We start from the raw sequence: 22,137 nt of genomic DNA on the forward strand, positions 1-22,137 counted from the left end.
GATCTCAGCTCACTGCAAGCTCCGCCTCCCGGGTTCACGCCATTCTCCTGCCTCAGCCTCCCGAGTAGCTGGGACTACAGGCGCCCGCCACCTCGCCCGGCTAGTTTTTTGTATTTTTTAGTAGAGACGGGGTTTCACCGTGTTAGCCAGGATGGTCTCGATCTCGTGACCTCGTGATCCGCCCGTCTCGGCCTCCCAAAGTGCTGGGATTACAGGCTTGAGCCACCGCGCCCGGCCCCTTTGTTTTAATTTGAATCTTTTATTATCTACTTTGATTAAATAAAAATGCTGAGTTAGTCTTTTGAGCAAGTATACAAAAGGTAATCATCTCTGCCAAATTTCTGTGATTTGTAAATACTGAGTTTTTTGGTGGGTCTTGCATGATTTCTTGGTTGGCAGATTATTAAATTTCTTCTCACCCCTGATTTCAAAATGAGGGTGTGTCTTTGGCTTTGGCTGGAAATTGTATTAGCTATGTTAAAAGAAAAACTTTGGCAGGGCGCGGTGGCTCACGCCTGTAATCCCAGCACTTTGGGAGGCCGAGGCGGGCGGATCACAAAGGCAAAAGATTGAGACCATCCTGGCTAACACGGTGAAACCCCGTCTCTACTAAAAATACAAAAAATTAGCCGGGTGTGGTGGCGGGCGCCTGTAGTCCCAGCTACTCGGGAGGCTGAGGCAGGAGAATGGCGTGAACCTGGGAGGCGGAGCTTGCAGTGAGCCAAGATCGTGCCACTGCACTCCAGCCAGGGGGACAAAGCGAGACTCCGCCTCAAAAAAAAAAAAAAAAAGAAAAGAAAAACTTCACACAATTCACACAAATTAGACTTTGTTTATTTGAGCAAAGAAATGATTCATAGATCAGGCAGCACCTAAACAAGTAAAGCTTCAGAGTGCTAAACCCAGCGACATAGGCAGGCAATATTTATAGACAGAGAAGGGAAGTGACGTGGCCAGGCGTGGTGTCTCACACCTATAAACCCAGCACTTTGGGAGGCCAAGGCAGGAGGATCACCTTAGGTCTGGAGTTCGAGACCAGCCTGGCCAACATGGTGAAACCGTGCCTCTACTAAACATACAAAAATTAGCTGGACGTGGTGGCACTTGCCTGTAATCCCAGCTATTTGGGAGGCTGAGGCAGGAGAATCACTTGAACCCTGGAGTTGGAGATTGCAGTGAGCCAAGATCACACCACTGCACTCCAGCCTGGGCTGCATAGCGAGACCCCATCAGGAAAAAAAAAAAAAAAAAAAAAAAAAAGAAAGGATGTGACATATAGAAGTAGCCTGATTGGTTACAGCTCCACTTTGCCTTATTGGGACATGTCTGAGCAGTTTGCAGCCTATAATTGGCTGAAAGCTCAGCTGCCATGATTGGCTGAGACTTGGTTCTTATTACAGGAATATACTCTCAAATTATGTTGTAATTTGTTTACATATTAAGTTAGGTGACAGCTCCCTAGGCATGGAGGCAGTTTTAGGCCAGGTTTAATTTAAGGGCTACAAGCCGCTATCTAACGAGGATGTTATTTGTGTTTAAATAACAGATATTTTATTCTTGGTCTCAGCAATATTTTGAGGCTGAGACAGGAAGTGAATCCAATACATGGTAACTATTTTCTAGATTAAAAATGACAGGTTCCCCATGTTTGCCCTGAATGCTTCTGCTTTATCCATCTGAGTGGTAGAGGTTAATATCCTCTTTCATGCCCATTTTTTAAGATTCTGAATGACTTTTGGAGTGTAGGAAATAGTTTTTTTTGTTGTTGTTGTTGTTTTGAGTTGAAGTCTCGCTTTTGTTGCCCAGGCTGGAGTGCAATGGCACGATCTGGCTCACTGCAACCTCCGCCTCCCGGGTTCAAGTGATTCTTCTGCCTCAGCCTCCCGAGTAGCTGGGATTACAGGTGCCTGCCACCACGCCTGGCTAATTTTTGTGTTTTTAGTAGACACAGGGTTCCACCATGTTGGCTAGGATGGTCTTGAACTCCTGACCTCAGGTGATCCACCCTCCTCGGCCTCCCAAAGTGCTGGGTTTATAGGCGTGAGCCACTCCACCTGGCCTAGGAAATCTTTTATTAATTTTAACAACAATGATAATGGCAAATCAGTGCAGTTGGTTTTTACCAAGGTATAAATAGTTCTGTGTAATTTTTTTTTTTTTTTTTTTTTGGAGACAGAGTCTTGCTCTGTCGCCTAGGCTGGAGCGCAGTGGCATGATTTTGGCTCACTGCAACCTCCGCCTCCTGGGTTCAAGCGATTCTTCTGCCTCAGCCTCCTGAGTAGCTGGGACTGCAGGCGCGCACCACCATGCCTGGCTAATTTTTGTACTTTTAGTAGAGACGGAGTTTCACCATATTGGCCAGGCAGGTCTTGAACTCCTCACCTCGTGATCTGCCCACCTCGGCCTCCCAAAGTGCTGGGATTACAGGCATGAGCCACGACACCTGGCCAATTCTGTGTAATTGTATTTCTTTATCATACATTTTTTTTTTTAAGCTAACACATCTGCATATTTAGAAATCAAAACAATTCTCCCTAGTCTTCCTGTTCTCCCCCCAACCAATAGGTGACCATGTTTATTAGTTTCATGTTTATCCTTTCATTGTTTCTTTGTGCATATCCAGATGTTTATTTCCCTCCTTTCTAAAAAGGTAGCTTGCTTTTTATATTATTCTATACCTTGCTTTTTCTACTTAATCATATATCTTGGTGAGCATTCCGTATCTACATATAATCTCTCTCTTTAAAGGACACATTTACATAGGATTCCATTAGGTAGATATGTCACTGTTTATTTGTTAATATAAGTAATGGTTATTCTGGCCATAGTTAAGGAAACTAATTTCCTTGTTAACGGACATTTGGGTTGTTTATAATCTGTTGCTACTAGAAATAATACTGTAGCTAATGTTTTTTTTTTTTTTTGTGTGAGATAGGGTCTCGCTCTGTCACCCATACTGGAGTGCAGTGGTATGATTGCAGCTCACTGCAACCTCTGCCTCCTGAGCTTAAGCAATTCTCATGCCTCAGTCTCCCAAGTAGCTGGGATTACAGGCGCCCACCACCACACCTGGCTAATATTTGTGTTTTTAGTGGAGACGGGGGTTTCACCATGTTGGCCAGGCTGGTCTCGAACTCCTGACCTCAAGTGATCCATACTCACCTTGGCCTCCCAAAGTACTGGGATTACAGGCGTGAGCCACCACACCTGGCTGCGAATGATCTTTTAAATATAAGTGAATTCAGTTATTCCCAGTAATTGGGTTATTGGATAAAAGGGTAAACAGATTTGTCATTTTGATAGGTATTTCCAGATGACCCTCTCTAGGCAAAAGTACATTCATGAAGTTCTGTCATTTCCCAGGATTTTCTGCAGACCCTGGGCATGTTGAGGGTATGCAGTCCCTGCTTGTGCCTTTAAGGAACTGGAGCCAGGGTAGACACACAGCTACAAAGTCAATTAGCACACAGATGAAAATTTATGTCGGTAGTGCCAGGGGACAGTGGGAGCATAGAGTGTGGGTATTAAATAGAGTAGGTAGATGGGAAATGGTACTGGGGAGGGAGACCACCTAAAAGAACCCGGTCTTGTGTTGGGTCTTAAAGAACATTCGTATTGGCCAAAGCCAGCAGTCTGCATTTTGGCGGAGGTTGGCACACAGCTGTCTTTGTAAAGAGGCAGCAAAATTCCAGGCCAAGGCCTGAGTTTATGATTCTGACTTCCAGGTCTGGTAGATCTTTTTTCTACATCTGAGTAAATCAATCCTTTGTGACATTTTAATTATTATAAACTAGTACTTCACTTAAAAACAATGGAAGGATGATTTTCCATTGAAATCAAGGAAATGCAAATTAAAATTAAAGTGGGATGAATTGTTCAGGTACCAGATTGGCACAGATTGAAGAAACCTTACATCACTGAGTCTTGTTGAGGGTGGTATACTGCACTACAGGGTGGTGTAACTTGCTATGACACTTTGGCATTACCTAATAAAGCTGGGTATTTGCATACCTTATGGCCCAGCAATTCTAGTGCTAGGTTGGGTCAGCAAACATTTAAGTAGTGCTCAAAGAAATCTCAACTGAATTCTCGATTCTAATTTTCATGTATTTGACAAGTGCGTTTATTGTTAACCTGTTCTGCTGTCTGTCCAGTCTTGCCCATGCACTTCCAGCCCTTTTCCCCCCGCCAGCCTCAGTAACCCCAGTTATTTTGTGACAAAGTTTCCAGTTCTTTTACCCTGCTGGTTGCTTCAGATTGCTTTGATTTGTTTTGATATTTTAGTTTTTAAAAGGATAGTACTCAAACCTCAGTTCAGTGTGCAGTTGGTCTGCAAGATAGTTGTCAGTACTACAAAAAATAACTGCTGAAGGCCTAGGAACTAAGAGAAGGCAGGGGATTCTGAAGGTTTGTGGACTTCTCTCGCATTCCATTCAGATTCTCTTTCACTTGCTCATTCAGTCCAGCGATGAAGAGACTGACTCTCACGGTTTCGGTCCTGCTGCCAGTGAGAGTAGTTTTGATCAATATGTTTCTTTTAACAGCATTATTTGGCTAAAATGGTATTTGCATTATATTTTTTAGTAGGATTTTCCATTTGCAATCCACTCAAGATTGGTTCCTGATCTGTATGTTTTAGTTTGGAGCAGTTTGAAGTTCTTAGCTCTTCATTAAAGAAGATGATTGCAAATATTAGTTTAGAATAAATTGTTTTTATGGGTTGGATTATGAAGCATGTTGCAAGTTTCATATGATGTCTTTATTAGTATAATCACACTTCATTGCTCATTTTTTTTTCCTCCTCTCAAAAATAGTATAATTTGGCTAATGAGGTTCTCCTTCTCTTTCTATTTTAGTGGAGAAACAAGATTTAACAAGGAGAAGATAATTCAAGGTTGGTATAATCCGATTGTTATTGTAGCTCTCACCCTCCTGTTAATAAGATGTGTGAGTTAAGCAGATTTGGTGGGGTGGAGTAGACTGGGGGCAGCACTCCATTGTGAATTGGGATTACAGAATCAAAGCATCGTAACCACAGAAATACGATCAGAAATATGATCAGGGCTGTTAGTAACCAGGAGGAATAAATCTCTCAAGTGAACTGGGTGTGAAGTACAGTTCTCCACGTTATTCTTTATGTATAGCTTCAAAGTGACTCTGTCAGCTGATTAATTATATTGGGTCTGGGTGTCTTAAAATACAACTGTCTGGATTTGAAATTATTCTATATTTGGAAGCATGAAGCTTACTGACCGGTGTTAATGGTATTTTTTCTGCTAAGATAGTTATTTTAGTTTTGGTAGTAATAAAGGTTTAAAAAAAGAACTATTTTCATATGTGGTTGTTACTTTATTCTGAAGAGATTCTTTCTCCCTTTTTCTGTTAATTTGGACTCAGATCTTTTATTTGCCCTGTGATCCAGCTAGTCTGGCTTTTTAAGAATATCTTGGGTGAACTTTTGGCTAGACATGCTGTTTCTGCGCTGTGATTGTAAAAGCATTTAGTTTTTTTTTTTGGTTAGGGACTTCTGGGGTTTACAGAAACTAATTTTCATATTCCATGAGCCTGACTCCCTTTTATGGACACTAACTGGTCTGATTCTCAAGGGAACCTTTGTTTTCAGACAAAATATGCCCCACCCGGGTTATCCTTTGGACTGAAGCCTCTTACCACCTGGCCTTTAGTATTGCTCATTTCTCTTATTTCCTAAGACATTGACAGTGGAACGTCTGGAAAGTTTTTGTGTTCACACTTGTTTTAGGTTTGTTTTGTGTTCTTTTCCTGACCTTGTCAGTTGGATGCTTTAGTTCTTTAAGTTACAGCCTTTTGTGTGTAAGCATTCAAGGCTCATATATTCTTTTTTTTTTCTTTTGAGGCAGGGTCTCACTCTGCCGCTCAAGCTGGAGTGCGGTAGCACGATCTCAGCTCACTGTACCCTCTGCCTCTCGGGTTCAAGCAATTTCTCATGCCTCAGCCTCCTGAGTAGCTGGGATTACAGGCGCATGTCACCATGCCCAGCTAATTTTTCTATTTTTGGTGAGATGGGGTTTCACCATGTTGAACAGGCTGGTCTTGAACTCCTGACCTCAGGTGATCTGCCCACCTTGGTGTCCCAGAGTGCTGAGATTACAGGTGTGAGCCTCTGCACCCGGCCTCAAGGCTTATATATTTCTAAGTACTGTTTTTGTTTGCATGCCCATAGTTTTGGCACGTGGTAATGTGGTAAGCATTCAGCACTAAGTATTTTAAATTCCCATTGAGGGACTCCATTGTAAATGCTTTTGTGTTCTGTCAGTATGGTTTATTTGATGATACGTCTTTGAAATGTGTTAATTATGGTCAGTTTTTATAATTCTTCCATTGTATGCTTCAGAAAAATCTATAATCCCTCATTGTTGGGACTGGAGTTATATATCAAATAATCAGCCTTTTTGATTTTGTTTTTCAAATCTTACACACTTTATTAACTTTATAAATGCACTAGTTTGCCTGCATGTCCTAAATATCAATTTATGAGTGCAGTATTTTTAATTCCCTGCTGCGGTGGCCAGGTTGCCCTTTAATAGTTGAAATTCTATCCATTTTTGGTTTCTATGTTCTGCTTTTGTACAGATTGAGGTTATTTTATTAGGCTTATACAGGTTTAAATGATTACATCTGAGTAAATGGGATCATTGATTTTTTTATAGTGGTCCCCAAATTCTTAGTGAGACTTTAGTCATAAAGTCTTACTTTTCTGATAGTAATATAGCTACTTGAGCTGTTTCGGAGATGGAATTTCAGTGGTATGTATTTTTCCATCTCATTCCTTTCACCCTTTGTGTGTACTCATGTTTAAGTGTTACCTCATAAATAGTATGTAGCTACATTTTGGCTCTTTTAAAAATATATATAATTTGTCTTTCTTTTTTTTTTTTTGAGACAGAGTCTTGCTCTGTCGCCCAGGGTGGGCTGCAGTAGTGCGATCTCGGCTCACTGCAGCCTCTGCCTCCCGGCTTCGAGCAATTCTGCTGCCCCAGCCTCCTGAGTAGCTGGGATTACAGGTGCTCGCCGCCACACCTGGTTACTTTTTGTTTGTTTGTTTATTTATTTTGAGATGGAGTCTCACTCTGTCACCCAGGCTGGAGTGCAATGGCGTGATCTCGGCTCCTGCAACCTCCGCCTCCCGGGTTCAAGTGATTCTCCTGTCTCTGCCTCCCGAGTAGCTGGGATTACAGGTGTGTACCACCAGGCCCGGCTAATTTTTGTGTTTTTAGTAGAGACGGAGTTTCACCACGTTGGTCAGGCTGGTCTTGAACTTCTGATCTCGTGATCCACCCACCTTGGCCTCCCAAAGTGCTGGGATTACAGGTGTGAGCCACCACGCCCGACCTAATTTTCGTATTTTTAGTAGAGACGGGGGTTTTACCATGTTGGCCAGGCAGGTCTCGAACTCCTGACCTCAGGTGACCCACCTGCCTTGGCCTCCCGAAGTGTTGGACTTACAGATGTGAGCCACCGCGCCTGGCCTAGAATTTGTCTTTTGACTGGCAGTAGTGGCTGTTTGCCTTTATTCTGGTCACTGATGGGTTTTGATTTTTTTTCTTTGTTGTTGTTTCCCCCTTCTTTTTCTAGTCTTTCTTTTTTATCTTACCTGCTTTTACTTCTTAAGTGCTTGGTTTTTTCCTATTCAGCACTCTCTTACATTCCCCACTACCTTTGAATTGATGTACCATTTCCATTCTTTTCATGGTTATCTTAAAATTTTAATCCTCACACCTGTCTTAGCCAGGGCTGCTGTAACAGAGTATCATGGACCCAGTGGCTTGAACAGTTCTAGAGACTGGGAATTCCAAGATCAGGGTGCCAGCAGATCCCGTGTCTGTGGAGGGCCTGATTCCTGGTTTGCAGACTGCTGTCCTCTGGTTAATATCCTCACATGGCAGAGAGAGAGAACGAGAGCACTTCTAAGGACACTAATCCTGTTCATGAGGGCTCCATCCTAGGATCTAATTACCTCCCAAAGGCCTGCCTCCTGATACCATCACATTGAGGGTTAGGATGTCAACATTTGAATTTTGGGGGGACACATTCACTCTGACAGTACCTAATAAAGTATAATATTAATATCCCCTCTTCCAAAAAATACAAATCACTTGTCTAGTAGCTTAGTCCTGTCTTTTTTTAATTGCTTGAGGTAGACATTATTATCTTCATTTGTTTAGATGGCATTTCAATTTATGAATATATTTGCAAGTTTGTCTGCTCCTCATTTGTTTTCATCTCAGACCATTTCTGAAGTACATTCTTTGAAAAGTCCTCTGGTGTATAGAGAGCAGCTGGTGGTAAACGCAGTGGCTTCAGTCAGTACACACTTCGAACTGGTGATTCAGCCCTTGGAAGATAGCATTCTGCAGTTTTTGGTTCCATTTTTCCTGGTGAGAGGTTTCTGTCAGCTAAATGGTATTCCATGGTAGGAAATAGGTCTTTCTCTGTAACTTCCTTTAAATTCTTCAATTTTGGTATTCTTCAGTTTCTCATAATGTATCTAGGAGGATTTTTTTTTTTAATTTATCCTGCTTGATTTTCATCTGTTTTCTTATTCTGTGAAATTCTCAACTATTTTCTTTTCATATTCCTCCTCCCCTTCATTTTTTCTATTCTTTTTTTTTTTTTTTTGATACGGAATTTCACTCTTGTTGCCCAGGCTGGAGTGCTGTGGTGTGATCTCGGCTGACTGTAACCTTCGTCTCCTGGGCTCAAGCGATTTTCCTGCCTCAGCCTCCCAAGTAGCTGGGATTACAGGTGTGCTCCACCATGCCCAGCTAATTTTGTATTTTTAGTAGAGACAGGATTTCGCCATGTTGGCCAGGCTGGTCTCAAAACTCTTGACCTTGAGTGATCCACCCACCTCGGCCTCCCAACGTGTTGGGATTGCAGGTGTGAGGCCCCACGCCCAGCCATTTTTTTTCTATTCTTCTAGCGTTCCAATTAGATGCATGTTATAGACTGAATGTTTTCCTTCCCAAAAGTTACATGTTGAAATCATAACTCCTAGTATGATGACATTAGGAGGTGGCGTCTTTGGGCGGTAGTTAGGTCACAAGAGTGCAGCCCTCATGAATGGAATTTATACGAGAGACACCAGAGAGCTCTTTCCGCTTTGTGCCATGGGAGCACTGAAGGAGAAGTCAGCAGCCTGTAACGTGGAGAGGGCCCTCACCAGAACCCAACCATGATGGTACGCTCATCTCAAACTTCCAGCCTCCAGAACTGTGAGAAATAAATATCTGTTGTTAATAAGCCACCCAGTCTGTGGTACTTTGTTATAGCAGCTAAGACAGTGCATCATTAGGAATTCTCATTCTTTCCTTTGGAACTCTTGATATAGCTGAGCTATGTTCTATCTCCTTGTATCTGTGCTGTGTACTGGGCAATACCTTCTGCCCTGTCTTTGAGTTCATTAAACCTCCTTTCATCCGAGTCTCTGTTTATCCATTGAGGGGCCCCTCCAGCCCCTGGCAGTTCTGATTTTTATTATTAAAAGATGTATTTGGTGATTTTAGAAAACTGCTTATTTTTGATGCTTACGGTTAATTGCTTATTTTTGTGATTCTGTCTTTATGTTTTATTCATAGTCATTGTAAAGTCCATATTTGCTGATTTCAGCGTCTGAAGTCTTGATGGGTGGCTTTGGTTTATGATAGATTATTTTCTTGTGTGTTGAATCTTTGGCTAAACAATTACTTGTTCCAAATTAGTGGAAAACCTTTTAGCCTCTTTTGAGAATGATTTGCTGTGAAAAGGATTTGTATTTTATTTTACCACAGGCCTGAGGCCGCACATTAAGTCTCCTTACAGGAGCCGTTGCTCCCAAGAATTTTGTTTAGTCCTCCCGCTTGCCGTCCCCTCCAGCAGGCCTCCTCCCCCAGCCCCACCAGCCTGTCCTGATAGCCCACCACCTTCATTTTTTTCATGTCGGTATTCACAGTTCAGCTCAGGGTTTTGGGGTTGCTTTGCTTTGTCCCTTGGAGATTTTTTATATGTTCTGTGGGCCCAGCAATGCAGCACACACACACACACACAGACACACACACACACAGAGACACACACAGACACACACACACACACACACACACACAGACACACACAGACACACACACACACACACACACACACAGACAGACACACCCACACACACACACACACACAGACACACACCCACACAGACACACACACACCCACACACACAGACACACACACACAGACACACACAGACACACACCATTTAGATCTTTTGTAGTAGGAGGTCCCTTCAGAGTGTCCAGTCAACCGTTATCCTGGAAATAGAGGTTTCAAAGCATTTTTTAAATGAAAAAGGAAAAGAAAGGGAGGGAGGAAGGAAAGAGGAAAAGTAATACCATTATAATACTGAGCATTTGGATGATGGGTATGAAGAAGGAAAAAACTTTTAGATGATGGTCCTACCGTCCCAACACATTACCTGTAAGATCAGAACCAATTATTGAAGAGTTGGGCAAACATAAAAGAGGGAAGAGCTAAGACATTTGTATCTCATCATCACCTGATTCCCATTAGGCAAGCATTCTTTTGGAAAATAATTGAATACTTGAGCCTTTATAGACTTACAACTTATTTTTACTTGCTAATAACTCCCTGAAAAGTTACGTGGAAAAGTCCTTAAAAAAAACTTTTCATTAAAATATAGATAAATGCAGCCTATATTTTCTACATGTGATTTATACATCTCTTACATGTAGTTTTTGATGTTATTGTTCCTCTTCTTAATATATCACAGGACAAGGAGTAGATGTACCTCTTTCAGAAACTGGATTTAGACAAGCAGCAGCTGCTGGTATATTTCTGAATAATGTGAAGTTTACTCATGCTTTCTCCAGTGATCTCATGAGGACAAAGCAGGTAAATTTATTTATTTATTTGTTTTGAGACAGAGCCTCACTCCATGCCCAGGCTAGAGTGCAGTGGTACAGTCTGTTCACTGCAACCTCCATCTCCCGGTTTCAAGTGATTCTCATGCCTCAGCCTCCCAAATAGCTGGGATTACAGGTGTGTGCCACCACACCTGGCTGATTTTTGTAATTTTAGTAGAGATGGCATTTTACCATGTTGCTGGTCTCAAACTTCTAACCTCAGGTGATCCACCTGCCTTAGCCTCCCAAAGTGCTGAGATTACAGGCGTGAACCACCACACTCAGCAACAGGTGAGTTTAGAGTCAAGGTCTAGGCTGATGTGCCAGAAGTCTCAACAATTGTGTAATCTTGAAAAATCTGCTACCAGAGTCTATAGGGAATTAAACCCCACACAGACATGACTTTCCTCAACAGAACTTATTTATTTTAATTTTATTTTGTACTTTTTTAAAAAATTAATTTTTAAATTAGAGTAGCCTAGAAAAAAATGTCTAACAAGAATGTAAATAAGCTATTATGAGAGAGAGCAGGGAGAAATGACAGGAGAAATTAACCCACCGTGACATCAGGTATTATGATTACCAGATAGAGTAAGAAACCACTATGTCACTGTACAGCAATAAAAGACTTGTTAGAAATATCTTCAGGGAGCAGATTACTGTAGAAATGAAAAACCAGTTGGGCACGGTGGCTCATGCCTGTAATCTCTGCACTTTGGGAGGCTGAGGCGGGTGGATCACTTGAGATCAGGAGTTCAAGACCAGCCTGGCCAACATGGTGAAACCCTGTCTCTACTACAAATACAAAAATTAACCGGATGTGGTGGCGTGCACCTTAATCCAAGCTCCTCGGGAGACTGAGGCAGGAGAATCGCTTGAACCCAGGAGGCAGAGGTTGCAGTGAGCCAAGATTGTGCCATTGCACTCCGGCTTGGGCTACAGAGCAAGACTCTGTCTTGAAAATAAAAAAAAAAAAGTAAAATCAAAGTGAATGCAGTCTACTTCTAAAACCTCAATGGAAGGAGAGTTTTGTGGCCAACTGTGAGTGAACTGTTGTTGGAATTTCATCTCCCCCATAAATAATTAGAAAATGTGACAAAATATGTGAAACCACTGTTTTCAGACATTAGACTTTGGGCACTGTGGGCCTATGATGCCTGAATGAAGTGGAACAAAGAAGGTGAGCCCTAGGAGTGTCCTGGTTTTCTGGCTGAAGCAATTTCCAGACTCTGGTAGGCGAAGCCAAGTAGAGCTTAGAGGTCTCAGTGAGTTAAGGAGACAAAACTTGGAATTTGGGGAGGTTAATTTTTGCATAACTAAAATTTGTGGGACAGAGTACTGGAAGAAAGAGGTGGATAGAGAAATAACTCTAGAAATATGTACACGAATCTCCTTAAATTGAAACATTTCTTGAAACAAATGATAATTGAAACACAACACACCAAAACCCGTGGGATACAGCAAAGACATTAGGGAAGTTTATAGCTATAAGTGCCTACATCAAAAGAAGAAAAACTCCAAATAAACATCTAACAATGCATCTTAAAGAACTAGAAAAGCCACTTTGGGAGGCCGGGATGGGAGGATTGCCTGAGCTCAGGAGTTTAAGACCAGCCTGGGCAACATGGCGAAACTCTGTCTCCACTGAAATAACAAATCAGCCCAGCGTGGTGGCGGGTGCCTGTAATCCCAGCTACTCAGGAGGCTGAGGCATGAGAGTTGCTTGAACCTGGGAGGCAGAGGTTGCAGTGAGCTGAGACTGTGCCACTGTACTCCAGCCTGGGCAACAAAGCAAAACTGTGTCTTAAAAAAAAAAAAAAGAAAAAAAAAAGAGAGAGAGAGAACTGGAAAAGCAAGAGTAAACCAAACCCACAATTGTTAGAAGAAAAATAATAATGATCAGAGTACAAATAATTGAAATTGAAATGAAAACTCCAAAAGATCAGTGAAGTGATAAATTGGTATTTTGAAGATAAAATTGACAGACCTTTAGGTAGACTTAACTAAAAAACAAAGATCCAAATAGATAATATCAGATGTAAAAGGAGATATTACAACCAGTATCTCAGAAATTCAAAGGAGCATTAAGGGCTACTATCGGCAACTATATGCCAAAAAATTGGAAAGTCTAGAGGAAATGCACACATTCCTGGACACATGCATCCTACCAATATTGAACCAGGAAGAAATCCAAAGCCTAAACAGGATAATAACAAGTAACAAGATTGAAGCCATTATAAAAGTCTCCCGGTAAAGAAGAGTCTGGGACCTGATGGCTTCACTGCTGAATTCTACCAAACGTCTAAAGTACTAATACCAATCCTACTCAAACGATTCCATAAAATAAAGGAGGAGGGAATACTTCCAAACTTATTCTATGAGGCCAGTAGTATCCTGATACCAAAACCAGACAAAGACACATTAAAAGAAGAAAACTACAGGTCACTATTCCTGATGAAGATTGATGCAAAAATCCTTAACAAAATACTAGCAAACCAAATTCAACAATACCGTTAGAAAGATCATTCTTCCTGACCAAGTGGGATTACTCTCAGGGATGCAAGGATGGTTCAACATAAACAAATGAATCAATGTGATACATTATATCAGCAGAATAAAGGACAGAAACCATATGATCATTTCAATTGAGGCTGAAAAAGCATTTGATGAAATTTAACATCCCTTCATGATGAAAACCCAAAAACAACCTAGGTATAGAAGTAACAATATAAAACAATACAATAAAAGCCTCAACACAATAAAAGCCATATGCAGTAGACCCACAGCTTGTATCATAGTGAGTGAGGAGAAACTGAAAGCCTTTCCTCTAAGATCTAGAACAAGACAAGGAGGCCCATTTTCACCACTGTTATTCAACATAGTACTGGAAGTATTAGCTAGAGCAATCAGACAAGAGAAAGAAATAATGAACGTTTAAATTGGAAAGGAAGAAATCAAATTATCCTTGTTTGCAGGTGACATGATCTTATATTTGGAAAAACCTGAAAACTCCACCGAAAAACAATTAGAACTGATAACGTTTGGCAAAGTTGCAGGGTACAAAACAATGTGCAAAAATCAGTAGCATTTGAATATGCCAACAATGAATAATCTGAAAAAGAAATTAAGAAGTAATCTCATTTACAGTAGCCACAAATAAAATTAAATACTCAGGAATTAACTTAACCAAAGAAATGAAAGAGCTCCACAAGGAAAACTGTAAGACACTGATGAAAGAAGTTGAAGAGGACAACAAAAAAATGGAAAGATATTCTATGTTCATGGATTAGAAGAGTCAATATTGTTAAAGTGTTCATACTACCCAAAGCAATCCACAGATTCAATGCAATTTCCATCAAAATACCAATGACATTCTTCACAGAAGTAGAAAACAGCATCCTCAAATTTATGTGGAACTACAAAAGACCCAGAATAGGCAAAGCCATCCTTAGCAAAAACAACAAAACTGGAAGAATCACATTACCAAACTTCAAAGTATACAAAGAGCTATAGAAACCAGAATAGCATGGTACTTACATAAAAACAGACACATAGCCAGTGGACCAGAATAGAGAACCCAGAAACAAATCCATACATCTGCAGCAAATTCATTTTTGACCAAGATGCCAAGAAGAGACATTAGGAGAGTCTCTTCAATAAATAGTGCTTGGAAAACTGGATATCCATACACAGAAGAATGAAACTAGACCCCTGTCTTTCTCCATATATAAATATCAAATAAAAATGGATTGAAGACTTAACTAAGACCTTAAACTATGAAACTACTACAAGAAAACATTGGGGAAACTCTCAAGAACATTGTTCTGGCCAGAGATTTCTTGAGCAATACCCTGCAAGCACAGGCAACCAAAGCAAAAATGGACAAATGGGATCACATCAAGTTTAAAAGCTTTGGTGCAGCAAAGGAATCAACAAAGTGAAGAGACAACCCACAGAATGGGAGAAAATATTTGTAAACTACCCATCTCACAAGGGATTATTAGCTAGAGTATATATGGAGCTCAAACAACTTTATAGGAAAAAATGTAATAATCCAATTAAAAATGGGCAAAATGTCTGAATAGATGTTTCTCAAAAGAAGACATACAAATGACAAAGAGACATATGAAAAGGTGCTCAACATCATTGGTAATCAGAGAAATGCAATCCAGACTACGATGAGATATCATTTTACCCCAGTTAAAATGACTTTTATCAAAAAGACAGGCAATAACACATGCAGGCAAGGTTGTGGAGAAAAGGGAACCCTTGTACACTGTTGGTGGGAATGGGAATTAGTACAACCACTGTGAAGAACTGTTTGGAAGGAGGTTCCTCAAAAAACTACAAACAGAGTTACCATGTGATCCAGAAGTCCCACTGCTAGGTATGTTCCCAAAGAAAGGAAATCAGGATATTGAAGAGATACCTGCACTCCCATGTTTATTGCAGCACTTTTTACAGTAGCCAAGATTTAGAAATAACCCAAATGTCCATCAGCAGATGAATGAAAAAAGGAAACGTACACACACACGCAATAAAGTACTTTTCAGCCCCAAAAGAGTGAGATCCTGTCATTTGCAACAACGTGGATGGAATTGGAGGTCATTATATTAAGTGAAGTAAGCCAGGCACAGACAAAGTTGCCATTTCTCACTTATTTGTTGGAGCAAAAAATTAAAACAGTTGAACTCATGGAGATCGGGAGTAGAAGGATGGTGACCAGAGTCTGGGAAAGGTAGTAGGGTGAGGTGTTGGGGAAGTGGGGGTGGTTAATGGGTACAAAAAGAAAGAATGAATAATACCTAGTATTTGATAACAGGGCGGCTATAGTCAGTAATAATTTAATTGCACATTTGAAAATAACTAAAAGGATATAACCGGATTGTTTGTAACAGAAAGGATAAATGCTTATGGGGATGTACACCCTGGTGACCGGGATGTGATTATCATGCATTGCATGCCTGTATCCAAGTCTCATATGCCCCATAAATACATAGATTTACTGTATACCCACAAAAATTAAAGATTAAAAACAGAAAAAAGCCAAAAAATGGAAACCTCAGTGGAAGTACTAAATTATAGATCATACACAGCTAAAGTGATCATTAACTTATAGATAAATATGTGATAACCTAAATGTAGCACGACGTGATAGATGTAAAATGTGAGAGTTTAGCTGGGCACAGCGGCTGGCACCTGAAATCTCAGCACTTTGGGAGGCCAAAGCGGGAAGATCACTTTAGCTCAGGAGTTTGAGACCAGCCTGGGCAACATAGAGACCTTGTCTCTACAAAAACTAAAAAAGTTAGCTGCGTGTGGTGGCACTTGCCTGTAGTCCCAGCTGCTTGGGAGGCTGGGGTGGGAGGATCACTTGAGCCCAGGGAGTTGAGGCTGTAGTGAATCGTGACTGTGTCACTTCACTCCAGTCTGGGTGACAGAGTGAGACCCTGTCTGAAAAAAACAGTCCCTTTAAAAAATAAATGAAATATGAGAGTTTAGAAGACATGAAGAGCATAATGAGAAGTTCTGATGTCGTTCAGAAGGAGATAGCAGAGAGAATGGGGAATGGGGAGGAAGAGGCGATATTCAGAGGTTATAGAATATTGACAATTTTACAGAATTGTTGAAAGACAGATCCAAGAAGTGCACCAAATCCCAACCAGGATAAATAAAAAAGAAACCCATATCTACATTAATTATAGCAAAATTGCAAGACTCCAAAGAATAAGGAGGAAAAAATCATCCATTAAAGACCATTAGTTAGGCTTTCAGCAAATTTGTTCGTATTGATGATTTCTTTATTGTGCTGAGAAATAATAAGGATTAACCTAGAGTTTTATACCCAGCAAGATTTTTTTCTGCTGTGTAGGTGAAACGACATTTCAGACAAAGAGATCCTGAAGTAACTTTGAAAGGAAAAATGAAAAAGAAGGAAAATAATTCTCGAAGGGAGATCTGAGTTTCAGAAAACAATAATGAACAAAGAAATTGGTAAAGGTATAGGAAAATGCAAGGAAATATTGACAATACATGTAAAACAGTATGCTGATGATGTCTAATTTGTCGGGAAATATGTTTTTAAAAAAGGCAGATCATGGACCTAAATTATTTCTACAGTTTTGCAAATACAGGGTCACTTTTCAATCAAAAATCGCTAGACGTACAATGAGAGAAGGAAATGCGAATAAAAATGAGCTAAAGACAACAGAAACAGCCACATGACTTACCTGATGGAGTTATCAGACACGAGCTTTAAAATAACTATATTTTTGTATAGGTGCAAGATGTAGAATTTCAGCAGAGAACTATAAAAAATAAACTGTAAAAAAAGAGCCAAATGCAAATTCTAGAACTGAAAATACAATTGGAATTAAGGTGCAATGGATGGGTTTAACAATAATTTAGACACATTTGAATGGCAAATTAAGGAGCTAGAACAGGGATTAGTAAACGTTGTCTGCAAAGAGCCAGATAGTAATTTTTTTAGGGTTTATAGTCTATACAGTCTTGTTACACCTGTTCAAGTCTGCGGTTATAGCAAGAAAGCAGCCATCGACCATGCATAAATGAATGCTGTGGCTTTGTCCCAGTAAAATACTTGATTTGCAAAAGCAGACGATGGTCTGGATTGTGCTAACTTCTGAACTAGAAGATAGGTTCGAAGAGAATATCAAAATCAGGAATGAAGAGACACGGATGCACAGTACAGAGAGAGGCAACTTTTGCGAAGGAAACTCATTTCTAATTTCTTTTTTTTTTTGAGATGGATTCTCGTTCTGTTGCCCAGGCTGGAGTGCAGTAGCATGATCTCGGCTCACTGCAACCTCAGCCTCCCGAGTTCAAGCGATTCTCCCGCCTCAGCCTCCCGAGTAGTTGGGACTACAGGCGCGAGCCACCACATCCAGCTAATTTTTTGTATTTTTAGTAGAGATAGGGTTTCACCATGTTGGCCAGGATGGTCTCGATCTCCTGACCTCATGACCCACCCACCTTGACCTCCAAAACTGCTGGGATTACAGGCGCGAGCCATCGTGCCTGGCTCTAGTTCTTTTTTATTCACTAAGATGACATAGATTCTTTCAGTGTTTCCACCAGAATGGTGATTATTTTTATTAAAAAAAGGAACAATCGTCTTGATTTTCAGACCATGCATGGAATTTTGGAGAAAAGCAAAGTTTGCAAAGATATGACGGTAAAGTATGATTCAAGACTTCGGGAAAGGGTAAGTAACGTATTTACGTATTGTTCTTCACCATAAATTATCAGTAAGCCACCGCAGTTTGTCACTTGGCTAAAAGTTAAATGCATTTCTGCCAGGGATTTTGAATCAGTGAAAATATTTCAGAACCTACCATGTGACACTCACTGTTACCTGCCCTCGTATGTGGCATCTTATTATTAAAATCAAACAAGCATCTTAAGGTATAAAAGAAGGTACACTCATAAGAACTGAACACAGTATAGAAGAGTTTAAAGTAAAGGTGAAAAATATGGATATTGCGTAATTTATGTAACCTAGCTACTGGTGATGGACAGCTAGGTTTTCACTAGATTCCCACTGATGTAAATAATGTTAAAATAAGCATCTTTGTAGTTAATTCATTGTGGACCTATATATTTCTAGAAATGGACATCAGTGAGTATGTACTTTTTTTAAGGCTTTTATATACATATTGCCAAGTTGCTTTCCAGAAAACCTGTCCCAATTTATAGTCCCATGAATGACGTAGGAGAAAGTTTTGTGTTTTTTTTTTTTTTTTTTTTTGAGATGGAGTCTTGCTCTGTTGCCCGGGCTGGAGTGCAGTGGCCGGATCTCAGCTCACTGCAAGCTCCGCCTCCCGGGTTTACACCATTCTCCTCTCTCAGCCTCCTGAGTAGCTGGGACTACAGGCGCCCGCCACCTCGCCCGGCTAGATTTTTGTATGTTTTAGTAGAGTCGGGGTTTCACCGTGTTAGCCAGGATGGTCTCGATCTCCTGACCTCGTGATCCGCCCATCTCGGCCTCCCAAAGTGCTGGGATTACAGGCTTGAGCCACCGCGCCTGGCCGAAAGTTTTGTTTTTTTACACCAACAATTGGTATTATTAGACTCTGTGATTTCCCAATTTAATAGCTTAAGAATGGTGCCATGTGGCTGGCATGGTGGCCTGTAATCTCAGCACTTTGGGAGGCTAAGGTGGGCAGATCACTTGAGTTCAGAAGATTGAGACCATCCTGGCTAACATGGTAAAACGCCGTCTTTACTAAAAACACAAAAAATTAGCTGGGTGTGGTGGCACTTGCCTGTACTGTAGTCCCTGCTACTCAGGAGGCTGAGGCAGGAGAATCGTTTGAACCCGGGAGGCGGAGGTTGCAATGAGCTGAGATTGTGCCACAGCACTCCAGCCTGGGTGACAGAGCGAGACTCCGTCTCAAAAAAAAAAGGAAAAAAAAAGAAATAGATCTCTCATGTTAATAATGTCTTAAAACTCAACTTCCTTATAACTATGGTGATATATTTATTTAGCTATTTCATAGTGCTGTCATTGGGATCAAATGGGATAGTATGTGTGGATGGGAGGTGGCTGAGTTGGTACTTTTTGCATGTTAGTCTCTAGTCCTACAATCTGTGCAAATCTCTGTATTTATGTGTTCAATAAATTCCCACCATCTACTTAAGATTGCTTAGCAAGTTATTTTAAAATAACCCATTTGGACATAGTGTACAACTCAATATTTCAATTACATTTTCTAAGGTTCATGGCCCTCTACTGAGTACATTCTCATTATCAGTTCAGAGGAGATACAATAAATTAAGTGGAGGAGGTTTAGCTTATTTGTGAGATGAATGTTCTAAATTTGCCATAAACATAAACTTAATTGTCATATTGCAGTCTCCTTTGAGAAACTGTTATCTATTGGACTATTTCAGAAATACGGGGTTGTAGAAGGCAAAGCGCTAAGTGAGATGAGGGCCATGGCCAAAGCAGCCAGGGAGGAGTGCCCTGTGTTTACACCGCCCGGAGGAGAGACGCTGGACCAGGTATGTGGCACTGCTGCTGTCAGAATGGTTGAATTAAGACTCATAAATTAGATGTTTTGGAATTTTAGCTAAGCAGTTTGAAAGTTGCTTGGTTCATTCTCTTTTCCTTTTTAAATTATCTATTTACTTAGCAAATTACTCTTTTCCATTTAAAATATTATTTATTCTTCAGTTGCCTTTGTCATTACTGATAATGGACTTAAGGAAAGGTGTTATTGGATGGTACTTCTAAAAAAGACCTTTGAATATGAAGCAGTGGTTTAGTGGTGGGAGTGGAGTCCAAAGAGGGTGATGGGCAAGTCACTCGAGGTGAAATAACTCAAAACATGAAGGCTTCAAGCCTCTGCTGCCTCCTCGGCTCTGTTCACGATGGCATCCTTGTGCTTGCGTTTCTTCAGCGTTCTGCTTTGAATTGCATTATTGGTGATTCCCCCTAACCCACCACCACCTCCTTAATCTTTATCTTAATTTTCTTGAAAATATTTTACTTTAGTAAGGGAAGGATTTGTTGCTGCTGTTCCAGTGGCACTGAAGTGCCAGAGACAGCTCCCTGTTAGCACTGTTGTATGAGTTTCTGTTGGCTGGTAGATTTCCCTAACTAGACCGTGAGTGCTTTGAAGTCAGGAATTGGGAATTGTATCTTCTTCATCTTGGTCTGCATGGTGCTTTCATAGCTCCAGAAATGTGGTGGGTACTTATATACATATATATGTCCCTGAAACTACTGATTGGAGGAATAGAAATGTAGATTGAGGTTCTTCTGCTTGTGTAGTACTTGGCATTCAATATTAGAAAAAAATCCAGTCAGTTATGTTCTATGTTAACATTTTAAGGAAGTCGTTAATGGCACTTTATTTTGACTTTTATTTCTTTTCTTGTAGGTGAAAATGCGTGGAATAGACTTTTTTGAATTTCTTTGTCAGCTAATCCTGAAAGAAGCAGATCAAAAAGAACAGTTTTCCCAAGGATCTCCAGGCAACTGTCTGGAAACTTCTTTGGCAGAGATATTTCCTTTAGGAAAAAATCGCAGCTCTGAAGTTAATTCAGACAGTGGTGTTCCAGGATTAGCAGCCAGTGTCTTAGTTGTGAGTCACGGTGCTTACATGAGAAGTCTGTTTGATTATTTTCTGACTGACCTTAAGTGTTCCTTACCAGCCACTCTGCGCAGATCCGAAGTTATGTCAGTTACTCCCAATACAGGGATGAGTCTCTTTATCATAAACTTTGAGGAAGGAAGAGAAGTTAAACCAACGGTTCAGTGTATTTGTATGAACCTACAGGATCATCTAAATGGACTGACTGAAACTCGCTAAGGTTAAATCTGCATCAAAATTTAACCATTTTGAACCTCTGAAGGGAGTGCCATTGGCTTTATTTACTTCTCTCCTCTGCTAGTGCTGATTTGGAAACAGTTAAAAGCCAATTTTTAGCTCAAGTGGAATCATAGCCACATAAAACTTTTAACGGACAACTATATAGAATTAACTTATTTTGTCTAAGTACAGTTGTCATTTTCCAGAATAATTTTACCACCCTGCTATGTGTCATCTCTGGATTGCACGTGGATGATGAAGGAACTCGGTATTGAAAGTTGGGGGATTAGTAACCTCGTTAACAACGGTTTCTTTTTCATTTTAGCCTATTTTAATGGGTGTTGGTAAGATACTGGTTTTTTTAAGTATCTCATCCAGTGCTTGGAAGAAAGAATGGTTTATAATTCCCAATACATGTTTATATTGACTATGTGTTATATTTTTAAAATCCTTTCAATAAAAAATCCTTATAAGTTTATGTAAAGCAAAATGACACTAACATGTTTTACATATAAATCAACTGTTGGAATTTTTTATTCTAGAGGGCTTGAAATGTGGATGAATACAGATTATGATTACAGAATGGTCTGAGGGAAGAAGTTAAAACTTTTGATTTAAATGCAGTAAAGAAGGAATCTTGGAGCAGAAGCTAAAAGAACAGCGTTTTCTAAACAATATCTTGCAAAAGTCAAGTCAGTGGAAACCAGGAAAGCCAAAAAAAAATGAAGAATATCCACTTGCTTCTTACCTAACCTATAGGCCGAAGAATTTCCAGTTTGAGGAAGGCTCTAAAGAAAGTGAACAGTTACCAGTACACCGCACAGTAATCTCAGAATAAAAAAGGGCCTTCTTTGTAAAGAATGGAGCTC

General features: G+C 40.3%; 1 protein-coding gene across 2 annotated transcripts in view; it reads left to right on the forward strand.

The window, feature by feature from the left end:
- Positions 1-21,784, forward strand: part of TIGAR (TP53 induced glycolysis regulatory phosphatase) — a 27,621-nt gene extending 5,837 nt beyond the window's left edge. The window contains exons 3-7 of one of the 2 annotated variants that reach the window (XM_017883288.1): positions 4,857-4,894; positions 10,799-10,920; positions 18,079-18,156; positions 19,845-19,955; positions 20,837-21,784. In XM_017883288.1, coding sequence (XP_017738777.1) covers positions 4,857-4,894; positions 10,799-10,920; positions 18,079-18,156; positions 19,845-19,955; positions 20,837-21,268 — 781 coding nt within the window. In that variant the 3' untranslated portion in view covers positions 21,269-21,784. The remainder of the gene's footprint in view (positions 1-4,856; positions 4,895-10,798; positions 10,921-18,078; positions 18,157-19,844; positions 19,956-20,836) is intronic. The other variant, XM_017883291.1, reaches the window with a different exon arrangement.
- Positions 21,785-22,137: the final 353 nt, after the last annotated feature.

This window comes from Rhinopithecus bieti, unplaced genomic scaffold (genome assembly GCF_001698545.2).
Source record: "Rhinopithecus bieti isolate Rb0 unplaced genomic scaffold, ASM169854v2 scaffold_13342, whole genome shotgun sequence".
NCBI classification, from domain to species: Eukaryota; Metazoa; Chordata; class Mammalia; order Primates; family Cercopithecidae; genus Rhinopithecus; species Rhinopithecus bieti.